At 39.8% G+C, this 23,292-nt stretch overlaps 4 protein-coding genes across 7 annotated transcripts; 1 reads left to right on the top strand and 3 right to left on the bottom strand.

Moving 5' to 3' along the window:
• Positions 1-1,196: 1,196 nt before the first annotated feature.
• LOC104430380 lies at positions 1,197-1,547 on the bottom strand. The gene has a single exon (XM_010043113.2). It carries the CDS (start codon positions 1,545-1,547, stop codon positions 1,197-1,199), a length of 351 nt encoding a protein of 116 aa, XP_010041415.2.
• A 3,627-nt stretch (positions 1,548-5,174) lies between these two features.
• On the bottom strand, positions 5,175-9,899 carry LOC104441395 (polyadenylate-binding protein RBP45). 4 transcript variants are annotated; one of them, XM_010054530.3, is made up of 6 exons: positions 9,411-9,894; positions 7,967-8,435; positions 6,195-6,250; positions 5,987-6,117; positions 5,808-5,904; positions 5,175-5,700 (listed from the first exon to the last, which is right to left on the bottom strand). In XM_010054530.3, exons 1-6 carry the CDS (start codon positions 9,771-9,773, stop codon positions 5,521-5,523), a joined length of 1,296 nt encoding a protein of 431 aa, XP_010052832.2. In that variant the 5' UTR covers positions 9,774-9,894; the 3' UTR covers positions 5,175-5,520. The 4 variants fall into 4 exon arrangements, 2 of the variants coding, with proteins under 2 accessions (XP_010052832.2, XP_010052833.2); XR_005550496.1 differs by lacking the exon at positions 6,195-6,250 and having other exon boundaries at positions 9,411-9,898; XR_005550495.1 differs by lacking the exons at positions 5,175-5,700; positions 5,808-5,904 and adding an exon at positions 7,549-7,631 and having other exon boundaries at positions 6,038-6,117; positions 9,411-9,899.
• A 2,282-nt stretch (positions 9,900-12,181) lies between these two features.
• LOC104441393 (15.4 kDa class V heat shock protein) lies at positions 12,182-12,990 on the top strand. Its single transcript, XM_010054529.3, has 2 exons — positions 12,182-12,420; positions 12,570-12,990. Exons 1-2 carry the CDS (start codon positions 12,279-12,281, stop codon positions 12,836-12,838), a joined length of 411 nt encoding a protein of 136 aa, XP_010052831.2. The 5' UTR covers positions 12,182-12,278; the 3' UTR covers positions 12,839-12,990.
• A 926-nt stretch (positions 12,991-13,916) lies between these two features.
• On the bottom strand, positions 13,917-22,585 carry LOC104441392 (abnormal spindle-like microcephaly-associated protein; the record flags this gene model as incomplete). Its single annotated transcript, XM_010054527.3, has 21 exons — positions 13,917-14,317; positions 14,389-14,544; positions 14,651-14,876; positions 14,995-15,184; positions 15,482-15,720; positions 15,821-15,998; positions 16,139-16,470; positions 16,617-16,757; positions 16,839-17,015; positions 17,256-17,399; positions 18,133-18,259; positions 18,359-18,466; positions 19,157-19,273; positions 19,379-19,501; positions 19,848-19,904; positions 20,082-20,147; positions 20,254-20,442; positions 20,535-20,648; positions 20,874-20,959; positions 21,061-21,529; positions 21,788-22,585. Coding segments are annotated over 21 exons (4,122 nt in total), but the record flags the coding sequence as incomplete, so codon positions are not given.
• Positions 22,586-23,292: the final 707 nt, after the last annotated feature.

Below are 23,292 nucleotides of genomic sequence, written 5' to 3'. Positions count from 1 at the left end.
ATGTAGGATTATATTACCTTAAATCCAATTAATGCGACCAAGAATCCTATGCTAAACCTTAGTGCCTCGGCAGCATATTTATCTTTCTAATAGGAGCCCCAGAAAATATAAACAAGAAAGATGCCATAAAACAGGGAACAATAATGATGACCTGCCTGCCCATCCTTCATAATTTAGGTCAAAAAATACGGAATATTCAAAAGTTTCTTGGTCTAGCCGCGCTGACCATCAATTATTATCCTTCATCGAATCAACCCATCTGTATCATCGAAGCCGACAAGTAATTTCCGGAGGGACAAAAGTACAGGCAAAGGAGGTACGGATGGTGGGGAAATTTACGGGGGAGAATGCGAATTTTCCGGAGATTAGGACAGTACATGCATGTATTACTTTGACCTTTTCCTGGGGTTTAGGTTTAGGCTGGTGGAAACGATTAGATCCGACAAAAAGAGAGCGAAAGTGACCTTGGAATGCATGGCTTTTACAGGCTCGCAATGTTGTCGTCAGAGACACATGATAATGACAAAGAAGCCGCCCATGTCTTGCTTGCCTCCTCTATACCTATTTTCAAACCATGAATACAATTTTCTTTTTTACATGATATTGAATCTCCATGTTAGATTGATGTTATTCCGCAGTACGGTTGGTGATTTTCCTAAACATAAAAATGCTGCATTCATAATTAAAAAAGAAAATTTAATCTTCATTTTCTTATTTCTATTAAATGAGATTGAGCTCAACACGTCATGAAAACCCTCTTAGATATCCTGTCATTAGACCAAATGCAGTTCATGTCATTGAGATTTATCAACCGATGGCTCATTACATATTTCAAAATCAACACGTATCATCGTAGTAAATGATTTATCTTTAGAGTTATTTGCAAATCCTGTGCTTTTTTCGTATTAGAGATGGCCTCTCATTTTATTTGTCAAACTTTCCACTTCTTCTGCAACTTGTCTTGCTGCTCATAGCCAGTGCTTCTGTGTTTGGGCTGCTAGATGCAAAATTGCTTGTCAAGTGGAACTGAAACGTATCATTTGACTGATAATTTATAATTTTACGATCTCCAAAAAAGGGCTTAAGGAGGCGAATGATCTCATGACATTAATGACTGTATTATTTCCTTACAGACAATAAGTCCCGATAGAGAAGGGCAAAATCTGAAAAATTAGGAGAGAGTCGGAAAACTGGATTCATATGAGCAAATGTGGAATGCTGGGCTTGGTGCTCTCTCCGAGTCTGAACAAGCGCAGGCAGCTCCTCTTTATCTGCTTCACGATCTTCTGCTTGTAAGCACCGACCCTGGACTGAGAGAGCGTCAGCAGCATGCCCTTCCTCATCCTCTTCAACCTCTTGCCGACCCTCATCTTGAGCCTGCAGAACCTGATCCGCAAGAAGGACGGCCGCCTCGCTTGAGCAGACTCGCAGTCGGCTCTCTCCAACGCCTTGTAGATCAAGAACTGAGCCCTCCGGTGGCTCGCCTCCTCCGGGTCTTCCTTCTCCATCTTCGAGTAGCCGTACGGCCCCCTTGAGGAGATCGACATCTCAGTATCTCTCTCCCCAAAAGACTCGTCGGCTTTCGGATGGAGAATGCCTGGATTGAAGGAGAGAGCGAACGTCGTTGATTTGTGAGATTGAGATGGTTTGAAGTTTTGAGCTTGAATATATAAAAGGAGCGTGAGATTGGAAGGGTTGATAATGAAGATGCTGATATGGAGGCAGTGTCATGTGCCGTACTGTTCAATAAACTAAAAGAAAATGAAATGAAGGAAATAAGACTAAGATGGCCTGACAATTGACATCATGTGGAAGATTTTAATCTTTTTATTAATAAGAGGATGCCACTTGCTAATATGGTTTTTCAATTTAAATTCCATGAAGACTCCTCATTAATCTTGGATTAGGGATCATCCAACTAAAGGATAAAAGAACAAGCCATGTCCTGTTCAGATTTACTTATCTCCAATTCAATGGACAGAATTAATAATCACAGCATAAAATCTGATAAAATACATGCACTTTCCTTTAAATAAGTAGTAGTACTACCCGATTTTTTTACATTGACTACAAGAAATGAAAAAAAAAAAACCACCGATGTCATTGAGGACGAAGCATGTGAAATTAATCAAGTGAATTGATATATTGCTCGACCGTATGCTATATTGCATAGTTTGCTTGTAGAGCGATTTGAACCATTAAAATTGAGATATTCAAATCTATACTTTTACCTCATGATCGAATTGAAATTTGCAAGAATCACCAAACCTATTGTAGTTTGCTTGTAGAGCGATTTGAACCATTAAAATTGAGATATTCAGATCTGTACTTTTACCTCATGATGGAATTGAAATTTGCAAGAATCACCAAACCTATTTTAGTTTGCTTGTAGAGCGATTTGAACCATTAAAATTGAGATATTCAGATCTGTATTTTTACCTCATGATCGAATTGAAATTTGCAAGAATCACCAACCTATTTTATTTCGAGATAGTTCATAAATCTGGATTTAATCATCAAGAATGGCTTCTCCTTCTCCCATTATACAATGAACTTAGGTGGTAGAAATTAGGATTTAGTGGAATCTCTTTTGGGTTGATGAATACAAGGATAAAATGTGAAAATGATACGTCCAAAGTACAACCGTACCTGCCGTGTTCAATTTAAAACAAATGAAGAAATCAACACTTAAGGAGACAGAGCCACATTGAAGATCTCCAGCTGCGTTATCAGGACACCCATCAAGTGAAATTCGCACCTAAGTCGGCACTTTTTTTTTTAATTTCGTAATATTATTCATTTATTATACTATTTTTATTTAATTTTTTACTCTATAAGTTTCTTTATATTATTTTCCATCTAGTGGGGGTTGATAATTGATTTAGGAGGGAGCGCCGAAGTCAAAACGGGGGGCATGGAACATGAGGGCCAGCCTTTGTGTAGAGCTGACCAAGCTTTCATCGTGTCCACAAAATTAATTATATAAAAAATTAGGGAGGCTTTTCCAAGATTTAAAACGACAAGCACCAATAAGCAAGAAACTTTTAAAGCTTTATTGACCAAAATTTTTTAGAATGCTAACGTGAGTGCGATGGCCGCCGACTCTTTTGAATGTCTCCATACTGAATTTTATACACGAACATTTGGAAAAAGAAATTTGTTTATATCATAAAATATCATTAGTAATTAAATTTAGATACCTCTAGACAATTACCTAACAAATCTCTTTCTTTTCCTGGAGTGCATATCGGCACATTTGGAATCTGTGTCCAAATCTGCCTCATGAAAAATCACCTAAATTCCTATTTGAATGGCACGCAAAGACACTAAATTTAGGCTCCGTTTATTTCTAAGAAAATAAATTATTTAAAAATATTATCCTAAAACTGAAAGTTGAAAATAATTAGTCAAATAAAAATATTTTCGTTATCATTAGCAATTTATATCTAAATATTATCATCAACAATAAAAATATTTTTCATTCATACAAGTGATTATTCTTAGGAAAAACGTTCCAAATCATTTTTTTTCCATGAAACCAACTCACTCTTATATTAAGGAGAGAATTTTAGTCCGGGCAAGTGGCTAAAACTTGTATTGAAGACCAAATCCTTATCAAAGTACATACATCAGTCATGGCCATGCTCTTTGGCAAGAAGTCCAAGGGAGGATTTGACAAATTGAGACGTGATGTTATCGAAGTTCTTGGAAAAATATTCAAGTTCAAGGAAGGTAGCAAATCGGGGCGGCATCTTGTTATATCCTTTGGATCTTTTCATCAAACAATAAGTAATGAATTTTTCTTATTCTTTTTTTTTTTTAATGTTTGGCACTCGGCAGTCGGCAGCTCCATTAGTGTGCCCTTGACATGGAATAACTTAATAATGTGCAATTTTGCCTATCAAATATGAAATCCCAACGTGGCATTTGGCCACCTTATAAGACCACCCCACCTTGCAATCCTTAATCCTTAATAATATATGGAAAAATGACACAAATAGTCCTGAACTTTGACCTAATGATCAAGCCTTGAACTTTTGATTTGTTCAATATTATCCCTAAATTTTTGTCTAACGTACAATGTCATCCCTAAACTCTTAAATTGTTCAATATAGTCCCTAAATTTTTTATATATGTTTTCTCTAAACTATATGAAAATGTTTAATACTATCCTTGAACTTGAATTAATGAAGGTATTACATTGAACATTTTTGTATAATTTGGGGATAAAGTTGAACATGTACCAAAATATCATAAATTACATTTAATGAATTAAAAATTCAAGGATCCCATTACACATTAGATTAAAATTTAGAAATTATCTATGCCAACGTCCCATCATTTACATCATAAACCGTCTCATCACCCTCAAAAAAAAAAATTGGAGAGAAAATACAACATAGTAAAAAGAGGAGGGAGACGACGCAAGAGGTCTGTTCAATCCTTCTCACGTCTGGCCAGCTTTTGCACAACTACAGCAATTGTCGTTTGGGCTAAGGACAAAGGAGTGAAAACATTTACTAGGGTCATATCGTCCCTAGACGTGACCTCCCGTGATCTCCCCAACCAAATGCATCAACCCAACATCAACATCTCCCCAAACCAACTGCATCAACCCAACATCAAGAGGGAAGTCATGGCGCCGTTCAACTTCAACGGGGGGAACCATGCAAGGGCTGCCACGTTACTGGAGGCACAAAAACCGACACCAATACAAGCTCTGATCAACTGGGCTCGAAGTCTTATTGCGCTTCTTCTTGTACGCACCATTGTCTACTAGTACAATTAGCTTTTTCCCAATGTCTACACTAACATCACAGAGCATTCACCCTTCCTTCAGGTACCACTATGTTAGTCTGAAGATGCTTTCTCCTGTACCAGCATGAAATCCATCCTTCCGCCAGATAGGAACAGTACAGATTCGATAAATACTGATAGCTCTTGAATGGAATATTATAACGGAAAAAAACCAGATCCAAAGCTCTACTCGTAGCTAGTTAGGGTGCACAAGCAATCTCAACGACTACATCAACAATAACACCAAGTCAAGGAGTCAGCGTCAATCAACAGTTAGCCGACATCGCTGATAACATAGGGGCAGAGTGACCGAACAAATGTCTATCGTGGTTCCAACCAAATAAACTAAGCAAATGCCAGTCTAAACATCAAACAGGTTAGGAACTTCACTTCATGGACAACATGCCATGCACAAATTCATTGAGGAGATTCATACTCTCAACAGGTGTAACATGCCACTCTATTCAATCTGGTCATATCTAACACAAGATATTATAAAAATACCCGAGAGGGAAAAAAGGCATCAAGAACACAAAAAGAGAGCAGTACAACAGATGAGATATCCGGACAAAAGATTCAAAGGTTTTATGTCGGTGTGAAAATTCTAAGACAACAAACTAAAAAAGGCTCGCAATAGGCAAGAAAGAGAGAAGGTAGGGAGGAGTGCAGCTTCCAATTACAGGCTAAGCACAATGACAGAATGCCCTGAGATTCGCCAAATTCTCAACTGTAACCTAATTGTTGTTGTTGCTGCTGTTGCTGCTGGGGCTGCTGATAATTTGCATATCCAGCATAACCGCCATAGTACATGTTAGCCTCTTGCGAAGCCGCACCATATCCATAGTTTTCATAACCAGCAGCGTATCCGTAATACCCTCCATACTGGCTAGGATCTGACTGTGGCTGAAAAAGGAAAGCAAAGATCACATGTTAAAAGTACTACAGGGACTTATGGACATGGGGAAAAATTGACCGACGCATTATCAACTCATCCGAATGAATAAACAAACCTGTTTGTTTGCAGGACTCCGGCCCCATGAAAGCCTAATGTTCTGTCCTCCCAGCTGGGTTCCATTCAACATTCGCAAAGCTTCTTCCGCGCAGCTCCTGGTGCATCAAACAATGAGTAAGAAAAATGTGATTTTTCTGGTAAGAGGTGGCATCTCACAAATTAATAAACTTGGGTTACCTATCAGCAAACTGAACAAATCCACACCGCTTTCCAGGTGGTATCTTCACCTGGACAATTTCGCCGTATTGTCCAAAAACTTGTCTCAAGTGGTCATCAGTCACATTGGGATCTAGACCACCAACAAATACCTGAAATGAAAAATCTCAGTGACGCCCATTATAATAGACTGGTTTCTTAATACTGGAAGATGAGGAAGAAAATTTACAGTTTTATTATTGGGATCAGTCTCATTTGGAGTAACTTGAGTGTTCTGGTAAGATGCTGCAAATAAGTAAAACAAGCTCATAAATGAAACAATGAAGAGAATTTGTATCGCCATTTCAAGCAAGGCATCTCTTTTGAGAAAGTCAAATCGGATCGTCACCAGAGGCAGGTTTGATCTATTGCTTATGGTACTTACACATACCAGATGTCAGTTTCCGTCTTGCCCCAAAAATGCGAAACCAACAAACAGCAACACACTCACATACTAAAGAAGACCCAAGTAATAAGCCAAACAGTTGTCCAAATAATAATGCTATTAGTGATGATGATTATGATGGCTACAATGCTGCCAAAGTCACTTCTAAAAAATCCAATGCCAAAATGCACTATGCAGCACCGGAGACAACTGAGCAAGCATCAAAATTTTTACTATTCAAATGCATCTAAATAGAAAGAAAACCTAGGACAGCACACTAGAAATTCTATTTATAAAACGCATAAATTGCTCAGACAAAACCTTCAACTGGTGAGGAAATAAAAAAGAACAAAAGTTTTCAAGCAGCAACTAGATTATTTCGCCTATATATCAGATTTACGCAACAAATCACATTCAAAACCTGAATACTCTAATGACCGATTCACCAACACCAACAATGAACTTGTTTTCCAACATCTCCCACTTCCTAGACCAGAACTATCTATACTATACAGCAGTTGACACTGACATGACGAACAGATTCATATTTAACCAAAATATAAGCTACCACCCAGAGAACAGACCAGAATAATTAATATTCAGGCCCGATAGTAAAGGCATGTCCAATGGAATCTGTAGCAAATAGGAAAACCTAGCAATGGTATCAACAAAAGGAAACTTATGGTTAAAGCAGGCCATGTTTTTATGAGGAGTCTTAATTCATCAAGAACTGGAAGACTATTACCATAAAGGATATGAAAGTTGAGCAAAAGAGTAGGCAAAAAAGGATGCCAGGAGAATGACTCGATCAGCAACAGCTAGCCCTTTAGAGAGAATTTCTAGCACCTAAGCTCCAGGGAAACTTAACAATTTTAAGAAAATCGGTAATAAGAGAGACACAATAGGACAACTCTAGGCCAATAATAAGGAATTTAACAATGAACTGGAAAGAAATCTCGGAAAGGAAATATGGACGACAAAAATTGTGAGCACTGAAACAAAATGTAACTGAAGCGGTGGCTCTGTAATTAACTAGTACAATATTGGAAGTAATCTCACTGGGTGCTAGAAGGATTAAACTGAGAATAAACTGAAACTGTAGCATCAAAATGCTACATGAAACTCAAATAAACAACATTACGTAAACAGGAACACTGACCTAAGCGAGGCCACGGACTAAAAGGACAACCATTTCATCTGAAATCAGTTCCAGGCCCCTATATGATAGAGCCTCTCGACAGCCTGCTTTGAGACAATAGGAGTTCTATAAGTTTTGAAACTTTAAACTGACAATACTTATTGAGCCCAAATACGTAAAGGAAAGTAACTTTGTAACTGCTGCTCGTCTTCAACAACAATACGGAGACAGAGAAAGTAGATAACAGTGCGCTTGGCATATTGTGGATCAGAGATCGAAAAGGAAAAATACTAAAAAAAGTCGGGGATCTTATATAGAACAAACAAAGAGATTGATATCACAACTAAGCACAACAGCAGTTTCACATCAAGATAGAATATAATCTCACCTAATGACTACTAGCAATCAACAGCCGACGAGGCGAATTGCTGTAACATACCTTTTTGATACTGTTGCCCAGTAGCGATCTTCTTATTTGTGGCAAGTCCAATTCTCATCGGTCTTGTTGAAAGGAAGACTCCATTCATCTCACTCATAGCACGTATCTGCTCACTTTCATCTCCAAACTTAACAAACCCATAACCCTTTGTACGGCTCGTAAGCCTGTCCATTACTACTTTTGCACTCCTAACAGAAGGATAGCGTCCTCTGAACATCTCTTGCAACATGTAGTCCGTAACATCTGAAGCCAAGTCCCCCACAAAAATTGTATAGTCAGGGGTATCGTCCGCACGCTTTTCACCAGCACTAGCCCAGTTCAGTCTAAAGCTCTGTCCACCATTGGGCATGATTGCACCATTGTACGTCTGCAGTACTCTTTCGGCTGCTGCCCGAGTGTAAAACTCAATGAAACCATAACCTTCTGGTTGCATTGTCTGCTTGTTCCTGATAACCTTTACGTTGGCCACCTACATAAAAAAAGGGCTTCAAGAGGTGAGACACTTGATGTTCAAAACTTACATGCTGCAATTTTCTCGTGCATCCATTTTACCACCAGCATTGGAGCGAATCTAAGTCTTAGGTGAATGTTACAACATGAGAGATGCATCAGACTAAAAGATTTCTCATCAACTTAAGATAGCACAGCAACAGCCTTTCTTCTCAGCTAGTTTTGGCTCTGCTCATATTCTCCCTGTGCAAAAGTTCTAGTCCCCACCCCCACATTAGTCATCACAGACAATTACATAAGTGATCCGGCTAATAGAAACCCTTAACATTCCAAATGAAAAAATAGAAAAGGCAAAATCTAGCTATATCATGTTTGCCATTGCCATCTGCAACAACCAAGAGCACTCAATGAACTGATGAAAACAAGGTCCTCTCCACCTAAATCTCTTGCCGGCTATTCTCAGCCGACCCATCAAATAAATCTACAAATTAGAGCAAGCTATCAACCCCTCTTTCAATCCACACACTAACAAGAAACAAGAGCATATCAAAGTCTAAAGCACAGAAATTTCTATCCAATCTCCTTTGGTAGGATCAAAATCAAAATCTCTCCAACTTCACATATTACAAGAAATCTTAGACAGTCCCATCAGCTACCTTATTCTATCGTCCCAAATCAAATGAATTTTATGCCAAATTGCACACAAACAAACAAAAAAACAAAAATTACTGCTTACGCTATGATTTTTCTAATCCAAAGGAATCGAAATTAAGGCGACCACCCGTATCTCAGGAGATCAAAGGACAACGAATCGATCGACAACTACAAAGGAAAAGCCCACAATCAGACACTCCATCCCAACCTCCATCGAAATCGCGCGGTCACCTCCCTCAAACAGCAATCGCAACGCCCAACGAACAGATCGAGACCCACAAAAACAGGAGGTCTAGAACCGACGAGGAAAGACGGGGAAAAAGATTCGAGCTTTTCAGACCTCTCCGGTGGCGGCGAAGCAGGTGCCGAGATAGGCCTCGTCCATCCAGTACTGCAGGTCCCCGATCCAGAGGGTGCGCACCTCGTCGCCGCCGCCGCCGCCGCCGCCGCCGGGAGCGGCCTGCTGGGGCATCGCGGGGAGGGGCTGGTGGGCGGCCCACATCTGCGGCGGCGGCGGGGCCTGGGAAGGGTGGCCGGCGGGGGGCATCATCATGTAGGGCTGCGGCGGCGGCGGCTGCTGCGACGGCTGCTGCGGCGGTTGCTGCGGCGGCTGCTGCTGGTATTGGTACTGCTGCTGCTGCTGCTGCTGCTGCTGCTGATCGAGCGGGGGAGGGACCATGCCGGTTGCAGATGGTTGCATCATCTTGACAAGAGAGAGAAAGAAGAGAGAGAAAGAGAGAGAGAGAGAGAGAAGGAAAACCCTAGAAAAGTGGTGGGAAGGAGAGGTGGGGAATGAGAGGAGGAAGAGGAGGAGATGAGGGGAGAAAAAAAAAGGAGAGATTTTTAAATATTAGAGAGAGAGAGAGAGAGAGAGAATGAAGGAAGGGAAGGAAGGGGAAAGTAATCAAACATATGTAGAGAGGGATGGCAAAGGATTTTTCCTGCCTTCTGGCGGTGGCTCTATCCTAAGGTTCATTGTCATAGCATTTGGATTAGACCTGATCAAAGGATTGGCTCGCCAAGGCTCACCAGACCAAAAAATTCTCCCTTGAAATTGGGTGTCTTTTCCTCCCTTACCTCTATCGGAAATTTTATGTTCAGAAACTTATTTACTGTTTTCTTGTAATCCTTATTATCTATGAATGAATGAAAGTACCGCCTTCGACCAAAAAAAAAAAAAAATGGATGGGGAAATCCGATTTGGATCGAAGAGAAATATCTTCAAATTGAATCGCTGCGTTTTTCAAAATCGTTACATTTCATAGAGACGAATTGAGTGAGTCCATAAAGTGAGCTTCTTGACATGATAAACCCAAAAGGGTTTGGGAGGCTTTAAATCTGGCTTTGAGGAGGGCTTTTTGGAGTTGGAGTTTGGGGAAGCCTGATTTGTACAAAGAGGAGTTCTAGCTAAAGTTATGTGGCTCAAATCTTAAACTCTCTTGTCTCGTCCACTCTGCAAGACCAAATTTAGGAAAAAAAGTTCTAAAATTATTGTCTTTGTACAAATTCTATTATAAACCCTTCAATTGTGCCAATTAAATTATAAACAACTTGGCATTTTGTTAATGTAATCCATCCAGTCAATTTTGGTCATAAGTCATTGATATGGATACCTATTGTCTTACATGGCACGATTGATACTGACGCAAATATCGTTTTAAAAACTTTTCTAAATTTTTAATGTCTTTTATTTTATTTTTGTTCTTTTCTTTTTTCCAATTGTGGGCCGACAAGGTCGTCTATGCGGACTCTCAACGACCACAGGCAAATTCTAGAGGGCATTGTGGTCCTCGCCAAGAACCAAGCAAAGGCTTTGGGGCTCTCGCCAACTAACAAGTAAGGGTCACAATCCTCTCCTATATTTGGTTGAGGACCCTCGCCAACTCAAAGTTATAGAAAATAAAAAACAAACAAAGAAAAAATATAATTCATGTCGGCACTATGTCATGTAAGATGGTCAATATTTATGTCAATGATTTACTACCAAAATTAGTTAGATATACTATATTAGCAAATCACCAACAGTTTAAGACTCAATTGGTACAATTAAAATATTTATGATTGAATTAACACAAAAGCAATATATTTAAGATTTTGTTTGTACATTTCCCCCAAATTTGAGGCCTTCTAGAATAGTTAGGGTTTTTCAAAGGATCTTTGAAAGAAAGATTATGTACCGTTTCAATGGTCAACAGAGTAACGCCATATCATTTCTTCTGACGAATCAAATTAAAGATGCGGCAAGGTCTAAAGGCAAACAACTAATCCATGTCGATCCCCTTCAACAGTTCTACATCGAGGTCATGCTTACGTAGAGAGAAATAATTGTGTTTAGTCACCTAAGATGATAGGCAAGTCTTATATTCTACAAAACCATATGATTACATTTATTTCGAGAGCTTCAAAATTCTTGCAACTATGATTATGAGTAAGGATCTTCCATGATTGCGATGCGCATGACCAACCTGAAAATCAATTCATTCTATTGGGACGTGTGCAATAAAGAGGTTCAATGGATCACATAGTGGTAATACGGATTTATTCAAGATTCACTTTTCCTAATTCATTGTCTCTAACCTTTTTGTCCAAACGATGAAACATGTGAAACATGAAAGAGCACTAGCTGACGATTAAAAAAAGAATAAGGAACTTTTCATGCTCTTTATAGTGCCACTGTGGGGGCTAATCTCATTGATGTGCAATATTTATCATGCGGGTAAATTATAATTTAATCCCTAGTCTTTGGATCATGACGATTCGCCTTTTAATATCTCGGTATTCGTAATTTCCTTTTAAAGTTTTAGAATCTGTTTCTATACTCTCCTGACATTAACTCCAACTGAATTCAAGTCCCACATTCATCCACGGGACAACAACGAGGTAGCATTCATCCCCCAAAACTGAACACATGAGATACAAATGGAACTGTAGCTTAGCTAGAGATCATTTTGAATACGTGTTCTTGAAAATGTTCAGACCGTATCTTTCAAAAAGTGGACTATTTCATCGGCCGACATATGACCCAATGAACACCTGACCCATCAAACTTGAGAGCATATAGAGAGAGCCCCACGTCTCCAACTGGGCTGTCACTCTGGCCTATAAATATAGCAGCAGCAAAGATACGTTAGGAGCCTCTGCCCCCTCCATCTTTGAGTGGTCAATCTCTACCCACCAATCCAGGAGTCTCCCTCCTCCTCTTGAATCCATGGAGATCCCAGCATACGCCTCCCCTTCATGGAGCCACCTCTTCGCCTCTCCTCTCCTTTCCCCATATGACTTCATCCCAGAAAACTATGTCCATTGGGCGCAGACCCAGGAGTGCCACATCTTCTCTGCTGATCTTCCAGGTAAGGAGTCAATTTCCCAAAGGATCTCCACCAAATCTCTCACCTTTCACGATCTTTCTTCTTACCCAATTCATTTGACACCTGGTTTTGTGCTATTGACTGATAAAGATTCGACCTTTTTCCCCCTTCCTGTTTTGGGTGTGTGGCAGGTGTGAGAAAAGAGGAGATAAGAGCGGAAGTCGAGGACTCCAGGTACATGATCATAAGAACGGAGGCTGCGGAGGAGTCGAGGGAGCCTGCCAGGAGTTTCATGAGGAAGTTCAGGCTCCCTAACCTGGTGGATGTGAACGGGATTTCTGCTGGGTATGAGGATGGGGTCTTGACTGTCAAAGTGCCAAGGTCTCTCGCCAGGAGGGGTTTCCTTATTGACCCTGCTGATGTGCCCGAGAGACTTGAGGTTCTTGCTAGGGCAGCTTGAAATTTATCAAAAGAAAAGGTTGTTTCTAGTGATTGATGTTGTATTAGGCTTCTCTAGGCGATGGGTTTGATTCTTGGACATTTCTTGGATTGTTGGGTTGTACAAATTTTGATTGGCATGAAATGGAGGACTTCCAACTCTGTTCTTCTTAATCACTGTTCTGATGCTAATTTGCTAAATCATTGTTGGTCCTGCTGGTGTATTCAAACATTAGGACTGGAAGATCAAAGAAGTTAAAAGAGGATCCCTTTCTGAATCTGAATTAGACACGTCTTGATTCTGGAATCAAGTAAAGATTCCAATCTCTCGAGCATAGATGTAATCTTTTGTCTCCCTCCAATTTCCAATAAGGTTTTTTTGGTGATAAAAAATAGCATACAAAAATACTCAAATAGTGGTTCAAAGGGCGGTTGGAAGATATTTTTTGGGCTGGTGGAATCTGTATCCCCTGCTGTCTCGGATTTCAACGCCTGCATAAGGGAATCGCCGCCCAAAAATCTGGCGGCTGCGAATGCAAGTCGAGCACGCTTTATGTATTGTTTACTGTTTGGCATATGCCTCTTCATACTATATAATTGCTTTAGATGCAAGTTGTCCAATTTAATAGCCACAATAAAGTCTAGAGAGAGAGAGAGAGAAAGAGCGCGGGCGCAAGTTGCCAATTGGGCCAAATGATGTATCCTTTCTATGAAAAAGATAGCCTAATAGGCATATCGTATGAAATTATGCAGCAACAACTAATTATATTTAATAAAGATAAGCTTGATATTTCTGGCAGGAAAAATCGACCATATTATATGACAATCTCTTTTTATTAATATAAAATTGTGAGAAAGGACAATTAGCACCAAGAACTTCTTAAGCATCCTCTCTCGTAAAAATCTCACTCACAATTTAGATATTCAATTCAAATTATAATTATTACTTATTTTAAGTAAGCCCAGTCACTGCCATGCTACTAAAATGCGAATCAAAATAAAATCAGAGCGTTCGTTGCGTTTGGTACACTCTTGTTATCTTCAGTTGCTTAGTAAGAGTGTCCTTGCAGCTTTGGAAAAGTAAAATTCATGTCATGCTATTTTCAAGAAAGTAAATGGGTAAGCGACAAACTAAGCCGAAAGGCACTGGCAGATTACAGTTGCAGTTCACGAGCAACTACAGAAACCACACCTAAGCCACCAACTTTGACTGAGACCGGCAAGCACAACCGTTCACGCCAATGAATCCTATGTCCCTTCCCAAAAAAAAAATCTAAAAGGGTATGAATTGCATCACGCATAATCCAAGAAAAATTCAAGCAGATGAGGAAATTAAGGCATGTCAATTTTTAGCACCAATCAAGGCAATTGGTTATGACTGTTATGAAAGTATGTGCAACTCCAGCCGACGTGAACCTAGCAAACCATTAGTTTCAGAAGCTCGGCCGCCTCTTTCAACCTCCTTTCAGTGCTCTCTTTCGCGGCAATCACCCGTCCATTTCTATAAATCACAAAGATACGATCAGAAGTATAGCCTCATAGAGCAGTTAAGCCTCAAAGCAGTAAAAATACCTTTTGTCGTTGTGGACTCTCCTTGTAAGTTCTTCAACCAGACCATTCAGCCTCTTGAGCAAAGAAGGTGATTTACGCAGAGCTCCTGCACCTTTGTCCCTAGTACATATCTTTTTCAAGAGCTCAGAAGCAATAAAGAATCCATCCTCCTTGTTCCTGAAAGATGTAATCCAGCAAAATTATCAATCATGTTTCATGTCTTCCTTAAGTTCAGCAAGAATACATTTTCATGAGAAGTTGTAGTGATTTCCCATGACCATACCTCAGCAACTCAAAGAAAATGATTTCGATAGATCCATGACTGTCAATTAACACATCAAGCAATTCCGCATAGCGAGCTAGGTTCCTAAGTGTAGACAAAGCATGTTTTAAAACCTCCTGGTCAGGAATACTTCGTGTCATCGAGCGGATAAGTTTCAACAATTTGTCAATTGCTCCTGCCTCCACAAGTTTCTCACAACACTTCTGAGAATGTCGAGTCGCCATGTCTGAAAGAAAAGCATTACCAAACCACTCCAATCAGTTTTTAGAACATTTTTAAATACTTAGTCCACTATAGCCTTTCAACACAAAATGTTAATAAAAAGTTCTCAACATATTACTTACCTAAAGTGGCACAAGTATGCAGAATGCTGGTGACACTTCTTATATTCAGCAATTCAGAAAGCGCTGCCTTAAGTCTGTTTATGATTCGCATGTTGTCATCCACATTTTCAGCTGCCTTCTGCACTCTCAGGCGCAAGACCACAACCTGGGCCCTTGATTCTTTTCGTGTAAGGTAACCTTTCCAGTATGACTGTTGAATCCCAAATCAAATAAGTCTGACATAATCATACCAAAGTAACAAGAGCAAAACATGATGTTGATGTGAAAACACCAATTAACTAAGGGCCTGGTAAAAATGAATCCCACAAATGATAGATGGGGCATCTCCAACTAGGGGTATCAACCACATTAAGGGGGTAAAATTGGAGTTCTGATCTGCTCCTGATTTAATACAAAGTGGAAAGCAAAAATTATAGAATGAGCTAAAAGAAAGTATAGGCCAACTTTAGGAAAGTGGGGCCCGTGAATGGGGAAATGAAGAGTTTACCTGGATTAGAACAACACGATCCCTCTCTCTTGCAGCTTTCCGCTTTGCAATCCAGCCCCGAGCATAGGACTGAATGAAGATTGCTGATTTACTTCTCAATCTTTGCAAGAGAACCCTTCTCCACCATCTTTGCAGTCTTAAAATAGAGGAAAGCGGAATCTTGATTTTGGAATTCTGAGAATAGCCACTCGAGGTCTGTATAGTTGAGCTAAAGTTGACAGTCCTAGAGTTTAAAGGCCCTGAAGTACCCAACACGTAACAATTTTGTGTCATTATAGAACAGAGAAAGAACATGTTGGACAGCAAGGCTACAGATATACATGAGAGATTAACTAGTACCTGTGAGCCTCTTCCGTGTTATTTGTCCCCTTACAAAGCTTTGAATGTCTATAGCAGCATATCTGTAGTTACAAAGAGCCTTCCAGCAAATAAGACTGCGTGCAGAACTCTGGATTTTTATCGTAGCCTCTCTCCGAGCTAAAAAGTCTTTTCTTATCAACCAACCACGGCACCAGCTCTGGATTTGTTTAGAGCAAAGGAATTAGCCACAAGTGTATTATTAAACTTTGTTGTATTATTAAAGAATGAGTGGCTTACTTATTCCATGAAAAGGAAAGGCGCATATTTTGCACAAAACAAGTGCATAATCCTAAATACCTGGATTTGAACAATAAGCTGGTAACATCTAGAGTACCATCTTTGGCAAAGCCATCTACGAGCATAACATTGGATTATGATGGCTGACTTAAGTGTGATTTCTGCACGTTGTTTCAACCTCCTGCATCTGAGGCGTTGAAAATTACTTTGGATTGTAAGGGCTGCTTGTTTCTGATTCAAGTACTCCCTTCTTAAGAACCAACCACGAACATAAGACTGGATCTTTATAGCAGCACAGCACTTATAATTGAGAGAATTCCGGAGACAAACATTCCGCCAAGCAAGCTGAATTTGAGTTGCAGCTTTTGTTCGAAGAATTGTTGAACTCATTTCTGTGCATGTTTCAAAAACCAATATTGTGACCTATTTGAGAGTTCTTGAATACAGCAATTGACCTCAAAATGCAACCTGGTATGCAATCACTAAGAAAAGCAGTATTGCCCAGGTTAGTGATTTTGGGCCACATAAGATGCAATACCTTTACGCTGACATTTCTGAGAGATCCATTCCCTTGCTGCTTGCTGGATAAGCAATACCGACCTTCTCAGCTTGACAAAGTTATGCCTGTAAAAAATAAGTAGCAAGTATCTCCCGTATGTTTCTGAACTCTTCCCTCTACCTGCACAAGAATCTGACAAATCACGAAAATGAAAGTATAAAATTGAGTAGTAGTAGATGATTATTTGAGAAGGTCATTTACCGCATAGAAATTCATCCACCTTAGTGACAAAACTTCTGGGGAGCAGCATTTTCTGCCTGACAACTAACCAAGCCCGAGTAGCACTCTGCAGCAGGGAAACTGCATCCATAATCTTCAAAAACTTACGACGTTCTATCATTCCTCTGTAGCGGGACTGGATAAGACAGGCGGCATCATCTGAAAGCATTCAGCAAGTATTAGAGATTCTATAGTTTTTTTTTTTTGGTAAAATATTAGAGATTCTATAGTTGCGCTCTATAATCTTGACAATTGATCAATGCAGAAAGAATTGTAAAAAATATTCAAAGAAGCAAAAGAATCGGATTCAGCAAACTACTGTGAGAAGTGAATGCCTAGAAGTAATATATCCTGGAGAAGTAACTCTATATTACTCATAGTAATTTGGTAGTTGACTACCTCTTTTAGGTTTATTCTCTGATTTGCTGATTGGGAAGACATCAAGAGCAGAATTTTGAGGATTTGAAATGCTTTTGAAGTCCTTCTCAGCCATACTTTGCCACCAAGCCTGGATGGCCTTGAACCTATTTGCCGCTTCTAATGCTGGAAAAGAGAGAGAGAGAGAGAGAGAGAGAGAGAGAGAGAGACAGGACTATTTTAAATTTCAAGCCAGTCCATAAAATTTTAAGTAGGAGCAGACAAAAAGTCTAAAAGAAAAACAAAAGCAAGGATAAAAGGAAATATTCTCTTGCCCAGGTAAGTTTGCCTGGAAGACTGGTTCAACATAAAAGTGACAGATTACAATACAGATTTTCTTATTTTTAGACGCTCCACTAATCAACAAAAACTTTACATCATCCCATAGTTCACAATTACAAAAATTCATAACATCACATAATTATCAATCTCTGTCTTCATGATTTTTCCATACAATGACAAATTCTCCACTTCAAAATTTTCATATTCATTGAGTCAACATCAAGTATAAGAGCTATTTCTCAAGGCGGTATCCCTGAATGATCCAATCTGCAACTTTACAGCTGAAGATGTTCGACGAAGGGAAGACAACTTCTTCAAAACATTATTCCTGACTTGGTTTTATATTGCAATTTTTGTACATAAGAGGGTTGACATAAGATCAAATCAGAATAATACTTTCTTAAGATGGATGGCTTTGATATAGCTTTCATAAGATCAAATCTGAATAATCCAAGGCTCTGATGGCACATTTACCTATGGTACAAACTATATTTTATAAATTAATAGAAATCTGACAGCTGGCCAGCAGTTCTACCTAAGCTCTCCACATTAGATATCAGTATGCTAGCATACACACCTTCGTTGCTCAGCCTATCCGCATCTTCCTTTGCTAAACTAGAATTGACAAGACACCGTTGATGGCTTGAGTGTCTTCTCTCCACATGACATGTGCAACTTAAGAGCTTATGAAAATTCAAATGATCCTGCTTGGGAGAAAACTCAGCTGTAACTTCTACAGTATAGTTTTTAAAGAAAAGAGAGAATGAATAATTTATCCTTGGGGATAGCATTTAAACAATTACCATATTCTTCTTCATAACCAAATGACATGCAAGGAACACCAACAAAATAATGACACTGCGACTGTTACACACACCATGATGCTCCAATATATCGCTTATCTGCAGAATCTGCATTAGAAAAATTAAAAAACACAACTAATTAAAGTAATGGACTACAACACAAGAAACTCCACACAGTGTAGCAAGATATCAGCAAATGCATAAAAAGGAAGAGCCTAAAATTGGACCATTTGTGGTGATATAGCTGACACGCGTTTATATGGAGTTAATGACACAGCTGTTTGCAAAAGGATTTCAAAACAAACACGCTGGGCATACCATTCTAACTGAAAAGTGAATATCATCTCAAAACATATGCAACCATGCATATCATTTTCAAACCTATCAATCTTGTCTGATCTAGGACATTAATGGTAATCCATCAACAACAAGATACACTTAAGGTCAATTGATACAAAATTTGCATGCAACTTGATTGAAAATGTTACCACAGGATGAGATACATTAAATTCAAAAGTCAAAAGTGACACAAATCACACTGTAGTTCTATCCTTGCAGCGGAGGTATCTTAATCATACATTATGATGCTTGTTAAGTGCCAAAATGGAATTCCAGCAAGTATCATAACTTCAAAAGGGAGAGAGCCTCACAAAAAACGTGCACTTAATTACATCCATAAATTCGATGGAATTTCTAACAGATCTTACCAGGAAGCAAGGATGAGAGATGCCATTAACTTTCAGAAGAAAAATATAAAATGTGAGGTATCATGCTGGAGAAATCTTCTATAAAACATACCTCAGGAAAATCTCCAAGTAAACCTGTCAATTTCTGCGATAAAATAAAGTTGTGCACTGCATCTGTATAATCAGCAGCAGCCATGACTGATGCTTCACCTCTTGCTCCATTGTTGTCCTGAATAAACAACAGCAGTGTTATTCGTCTGAACAAATGACACTAGGGTTATTCAAAAAGAATGCATGAAATTATTCATGTCAACAAAATATAATTCCAGGAGACCTTTAAAGGACAAGAGTGATGAAGTTCCGTGCGAAAGTAATAGTCAAGCAAGCACCATATGGCTTTTCCGTCAATCAAGGAATCGAGATTGTCAATCTTGAGACCATAACTGTTGCAAATTGCCTGAAAACATGCAATGACAACGATCAATTGAACCAATAGATATGTGCTTAAAAGGCTGGAGATTGAAGGCAATACAACCCAGGAGGGCTAGGACCAATATGTTTGATGCTCATTGCAGAAAGAAAAGATAGAAAGCTCAACACTTAACAGTCAAGGTATGGGATTAATAAGGCATAAATCAAAACCTACCTTAGAATAGAAAATTTCCAATATATATTGAACAAGAAGGACAACAAAAATTCTACAGCCAGATGTTTCAATTGAAGGCAACATAATATAAAAGAGGTTAGACTTTAATATCAGAATCAAACGGAATCTCACTACAATATCTTTAACAAAGAAGTACCTGAATCCAGTTTAAGATGACATCCAGCAAAGAGCAGTCATGGATGATTGATTTGTCCTGCAATGTAATAGAAGAAAACTTTATTGTCTTTCCAAAACCAAAGAAGGAAGAGGAGGGGAGAATAAGCTTAATGTTCAAACCCACACATTTAAGCAACTGGACACAACAGGGGACTCGCATGCACATGCTCCATCATGCTATGTAAAATGGGATGTCATCCAGTTTTGGACATACCACAAAAACTCCACGAACTCGTGAGACCTCCTCTGCTAGAATCTCTTTATCAATAAGAAGAGGTAGCTGCAGATCCAATGAAAAGGATATTATCCATATACAAAATTCACAAGCAAGCCACTTTTAATTTAAATTCACACATCCGATTTTCAGAAGGTAGTAGTAGACAAACCTGCAAGTAAAGAAACATGTTCCAGAGCAAAGAAAGGGTTAGTTCCTTATCTCCACAGGCAACATCATCTGCTTCTATTGTCATTCCATCTTCATCCTTTAGCGGCACCCCAGATTGCTTGAGATATTGCAATGCAATGCCACAGTTTGCTACATTTTTCTTCATAGTGTCCGCAGGAACTACCAATTTCTGCACATAGCATAATCACTAAAATATCATTAAAACTGTGGAAGAGAGGCTCTATAGTCAGCTGCCACTCAAACTTATTTCATCAAACATACCAATAGAATTGATGAGTCTTGCTTCAAAAGCTGGATAGCCCTACAGAGTCGCACCCCATCATGGAGATCCTCCAACACATCAGTTAATCTGAAGTCATACTCAATCAGGGGGCACTGTAGTACAATAAATGACAGGTCATGAATCAAATATTATAATTTAGTAACTTATTGCCTGTTATGCAACACTAGTGTTGTGATACCTGAACATCAATTCATGCAAATGCAAATTTAAAGTAGAATGGTTCATACTCCAAACCCACATTAGGACCCCAAAGTCTCAAGCATGAGGAAACACATGCAAAGCAAATTGAAAAGGCACTACGAATGGAGTGAGCATACCTGCTGATAAGATACTTTGAATCCTACAATCACTAGATGTGCAAGAAGATTACCTTCTCCATGCATCACATCAGATGACAAAAAATCTAATTGTGAACCAGAAAGAGAGAAAAGTCAACCTACAATGGATAGCGTTAGTCATAAAAAAATCCAGATTTTATCGAATAAGTAGCAGCTCAACCCTTACCATTAACCATCTGACTGCTTGATTTGATACTAGATTGAAGGGAAAATAATAAGGGGGAACCTCCGTCCAATCCATCAATCCCATACTTGAGAGGAAGACTGCTTTGGGATTTAGCTCTATCCAGTGCAAGAACAAGCAGCAAAAACCTTTTGAGTATGACATTCCCCAGAGATTCATAATAACCCGGTCTATATAAACCTTCAACCTTCTTATTATAAGCATATGCTTTTGCTAAACCTTCATGTGATAAAAACTGCCTCTCAATGACCAGTTTCAAGAATGCAATATCTTGATCAGACTCAGCATCTCCATTGGGCAACAATGACTCGCCCCCGAGAATAATGTATAACCCTATCCTGAGCCACAGTGGGTTGTAGCAGAGGAGGATTCTAATGACCTTCTCCTTCATGCCAAAATCTGTAACTATAGGGCAATGAGCCTTCATTTTAAGTCTACCCTCATCAATGTTCTGCAAAAATTGGGGAAAACTATTAGAAAAAAACGTGGTCTGAACACGAACAGCGAGACAACACAATGAATGTGGCCAACCATTTCTGTATTAGCTTCTTTGCACAAAGTAAGAAAACTAATACTGATGAAATTACTTCGACATACGAACGACGAAATAAATGTTTCAGCCTTTTAGCAGATTTACTTTCCTAAATACCAAACACTTAAACACTATGGGAACCATAAAAAATTCCGCTTTTCAAGAATTCCATCATACCTTAGTGACTTGGGTCATCACTTTAAAAATCTCCTTACAAGAAGTCAAATTCAAATAAACCCGCATCCTCTCCTTCAGATCATCGAAACTGCAAACCTCCTTCAACGAATCCCTCAACCTATCGAACCTCAAATTCGATAACCCCTCCGAACTCCGATCCCCATCCTCCTCCTCGTTCCGCCACCGCAAGTCCCTCCTCCTCTTCGGGCTCGGCCCCGCGGGATCGAACCCAACCCCGCCCTCCGGCCAACTTCCCCTCTTCCCCTTCGCCGCATTCCCCTCGTCCCCGCGGCAGCCCGAGCCCGCCGAGTCCAGATCGCACCCGCACGACCTGGGGTGCCGGAGCAAGTAGTTGAGCCAGGCCGTGAGGGACCTCGCCAGCGTCCTCAGGTTCTGCTCCTTCCTCAACTGCGCCTTCCGCGAGGACCGCGACTGCTCGAGCTCGAACGCCCGGAGCCGGCGGCGGCTCGCGGACTGCTTCTGCCGCGAGCGGGCGGCGGCGGAGGGGGCGGCGGCGGAGGGGCGGCCGGCGCGGCGGGCGGCGGAGGAGGGGGAGGGAGGGGGTGTGGCGGGAGGCGGTGAAGAAACGGGAGTCCGGGGATCGGAGGGCGGGGGGCTTGTGGGAGGGGCGGCTCGGGGTCTTGAAGTTGGAAATGTCTTTGAGCAACGAAGAAGACGACGGTGGGTGGTCGGAGGACTCCATTGATTCCGGCCGGCGAGGTTGGGAGTTTGCCCGGGGGCGAAATGGTGAATTTGGGGGACGTTGGGGAGTGAAAATCGGAAGGTGATGGAAGAAGGTTAGAGAGAGAGAGTTTGAATTTGAAATCTGCAAATGAAGCGGGCTGAAGAGAAAAGAAAAAGTTAAAAAGGAAAGGCTGTGATCGGAGAAGGAGCGGCGCGTGTGAGTACGAGTGGATCGCGGGGGCGCGTGAGGAAGAGGTATTGCCAAAAAAACAGACTTTCTTCTTTTCTTTTTTCTTTTTTTTTTTTTTGTTGGCTCTTTTCGTAAAATAAGGAAGAAAAACACCGAAAATGGTTTTGAGAAATAGAAATGTGGAAGCGGTTACAAAGATGGAAATTCATTAAAAAATTGTATTTTTAGAAAAAAATATATTGTTTAATTTGAGTAAAAATTAGGGAAAGATTCCAAATAAGGACCCGTTGACCAAATTTCTCAAATAAAGATTCGAAATAATTTTTGTGTTAGATAAAGATTTAAAGTAGACTCATTTCCGAATCAATTTCAACCAAGAACTCGAATTTTTAAGTTAACCAAATATTCGTTGGCTATCCAAAGCATGTGACATTTCCGATGATTGGAGTTTAGGTAATTTTGTCCAAAAATATAGGGAAAATTAACAAATCCCAAAACATTAAAAAAAAAAAACCCTAAGTTTTCTACAGTCTCCTTGTTCCTTTACCCATCATTTGCAAAGTCAAAGACCGAAGTTCTCTCATTCCTTGTACCCATCCTCCTCAAAGTTAAAAGACCCAATTTCTCTGTT

The sequence above is a fragment of the Eucalyptus grandis genome, chromosome 4 (assembly GCF_016545825.1).
Source record: "Eucalyptus grandis isolate ANBG69807.140 chromosome 4, ASM1654582v1, whole genome shotgun sequence".
NCBI classification, from domain to species: domain Eukaryota; kingdom Viridiplantae; phylum Streptophyta; class Magnoliopsida; order Myrtales; family Myrtaceae; genus Eucalyptus; species Eucalyptus grandis.
The sequence above is the reverse complement of the archived record's forward strand: the minus strand, read 5'-3'. Positions and strand labels throughout refer to the sequence as shown.

Coding starts and splice junctions, on each gene's coding strand:
- LOC104430380 (XM_010043113.2), bottom strand. CDS start 1,547: ATGTCGATCTCCTCAAGGGGGCCGTACGGCTACTCGAAGATGGAGAAG.
- LOC104441395 (XM_010054530.3), bottom strand. CDS start 9,773: ATGATGCAACCATCTGCAACCGGCATGGTCCCTCCCCCGCTCGATCAG. Junction 6,118..6,194: donor CTGATCCCAATAATAAAACT/GTAAATTTTCTT, acceptor TTTTCATTTCAG/GTATTTGTTGGTGGTCTAGA. Junction 5,905..5,986: donor TTTGTTCAGTTTGCTGATAG/GTAACCCAAGTT, acceptor TTGATGCACCAG/GAGCTGCGCGGAAGAAGCTT.
- LOC104441393 (XM_010054529.3), top strand. CDS start 12,279: ATGGAGATCCCAGCATACGCCTCCCCTTCATGGAGCCACCTCTTCGCC. Junction 12,421..12,569: donor CTTCTCTGCTGATCTTCCAG/GTAAGGAGTCAA, acceptor GGTGTGTGGCAG/GTGTGAGAAAAGAGGAGATA.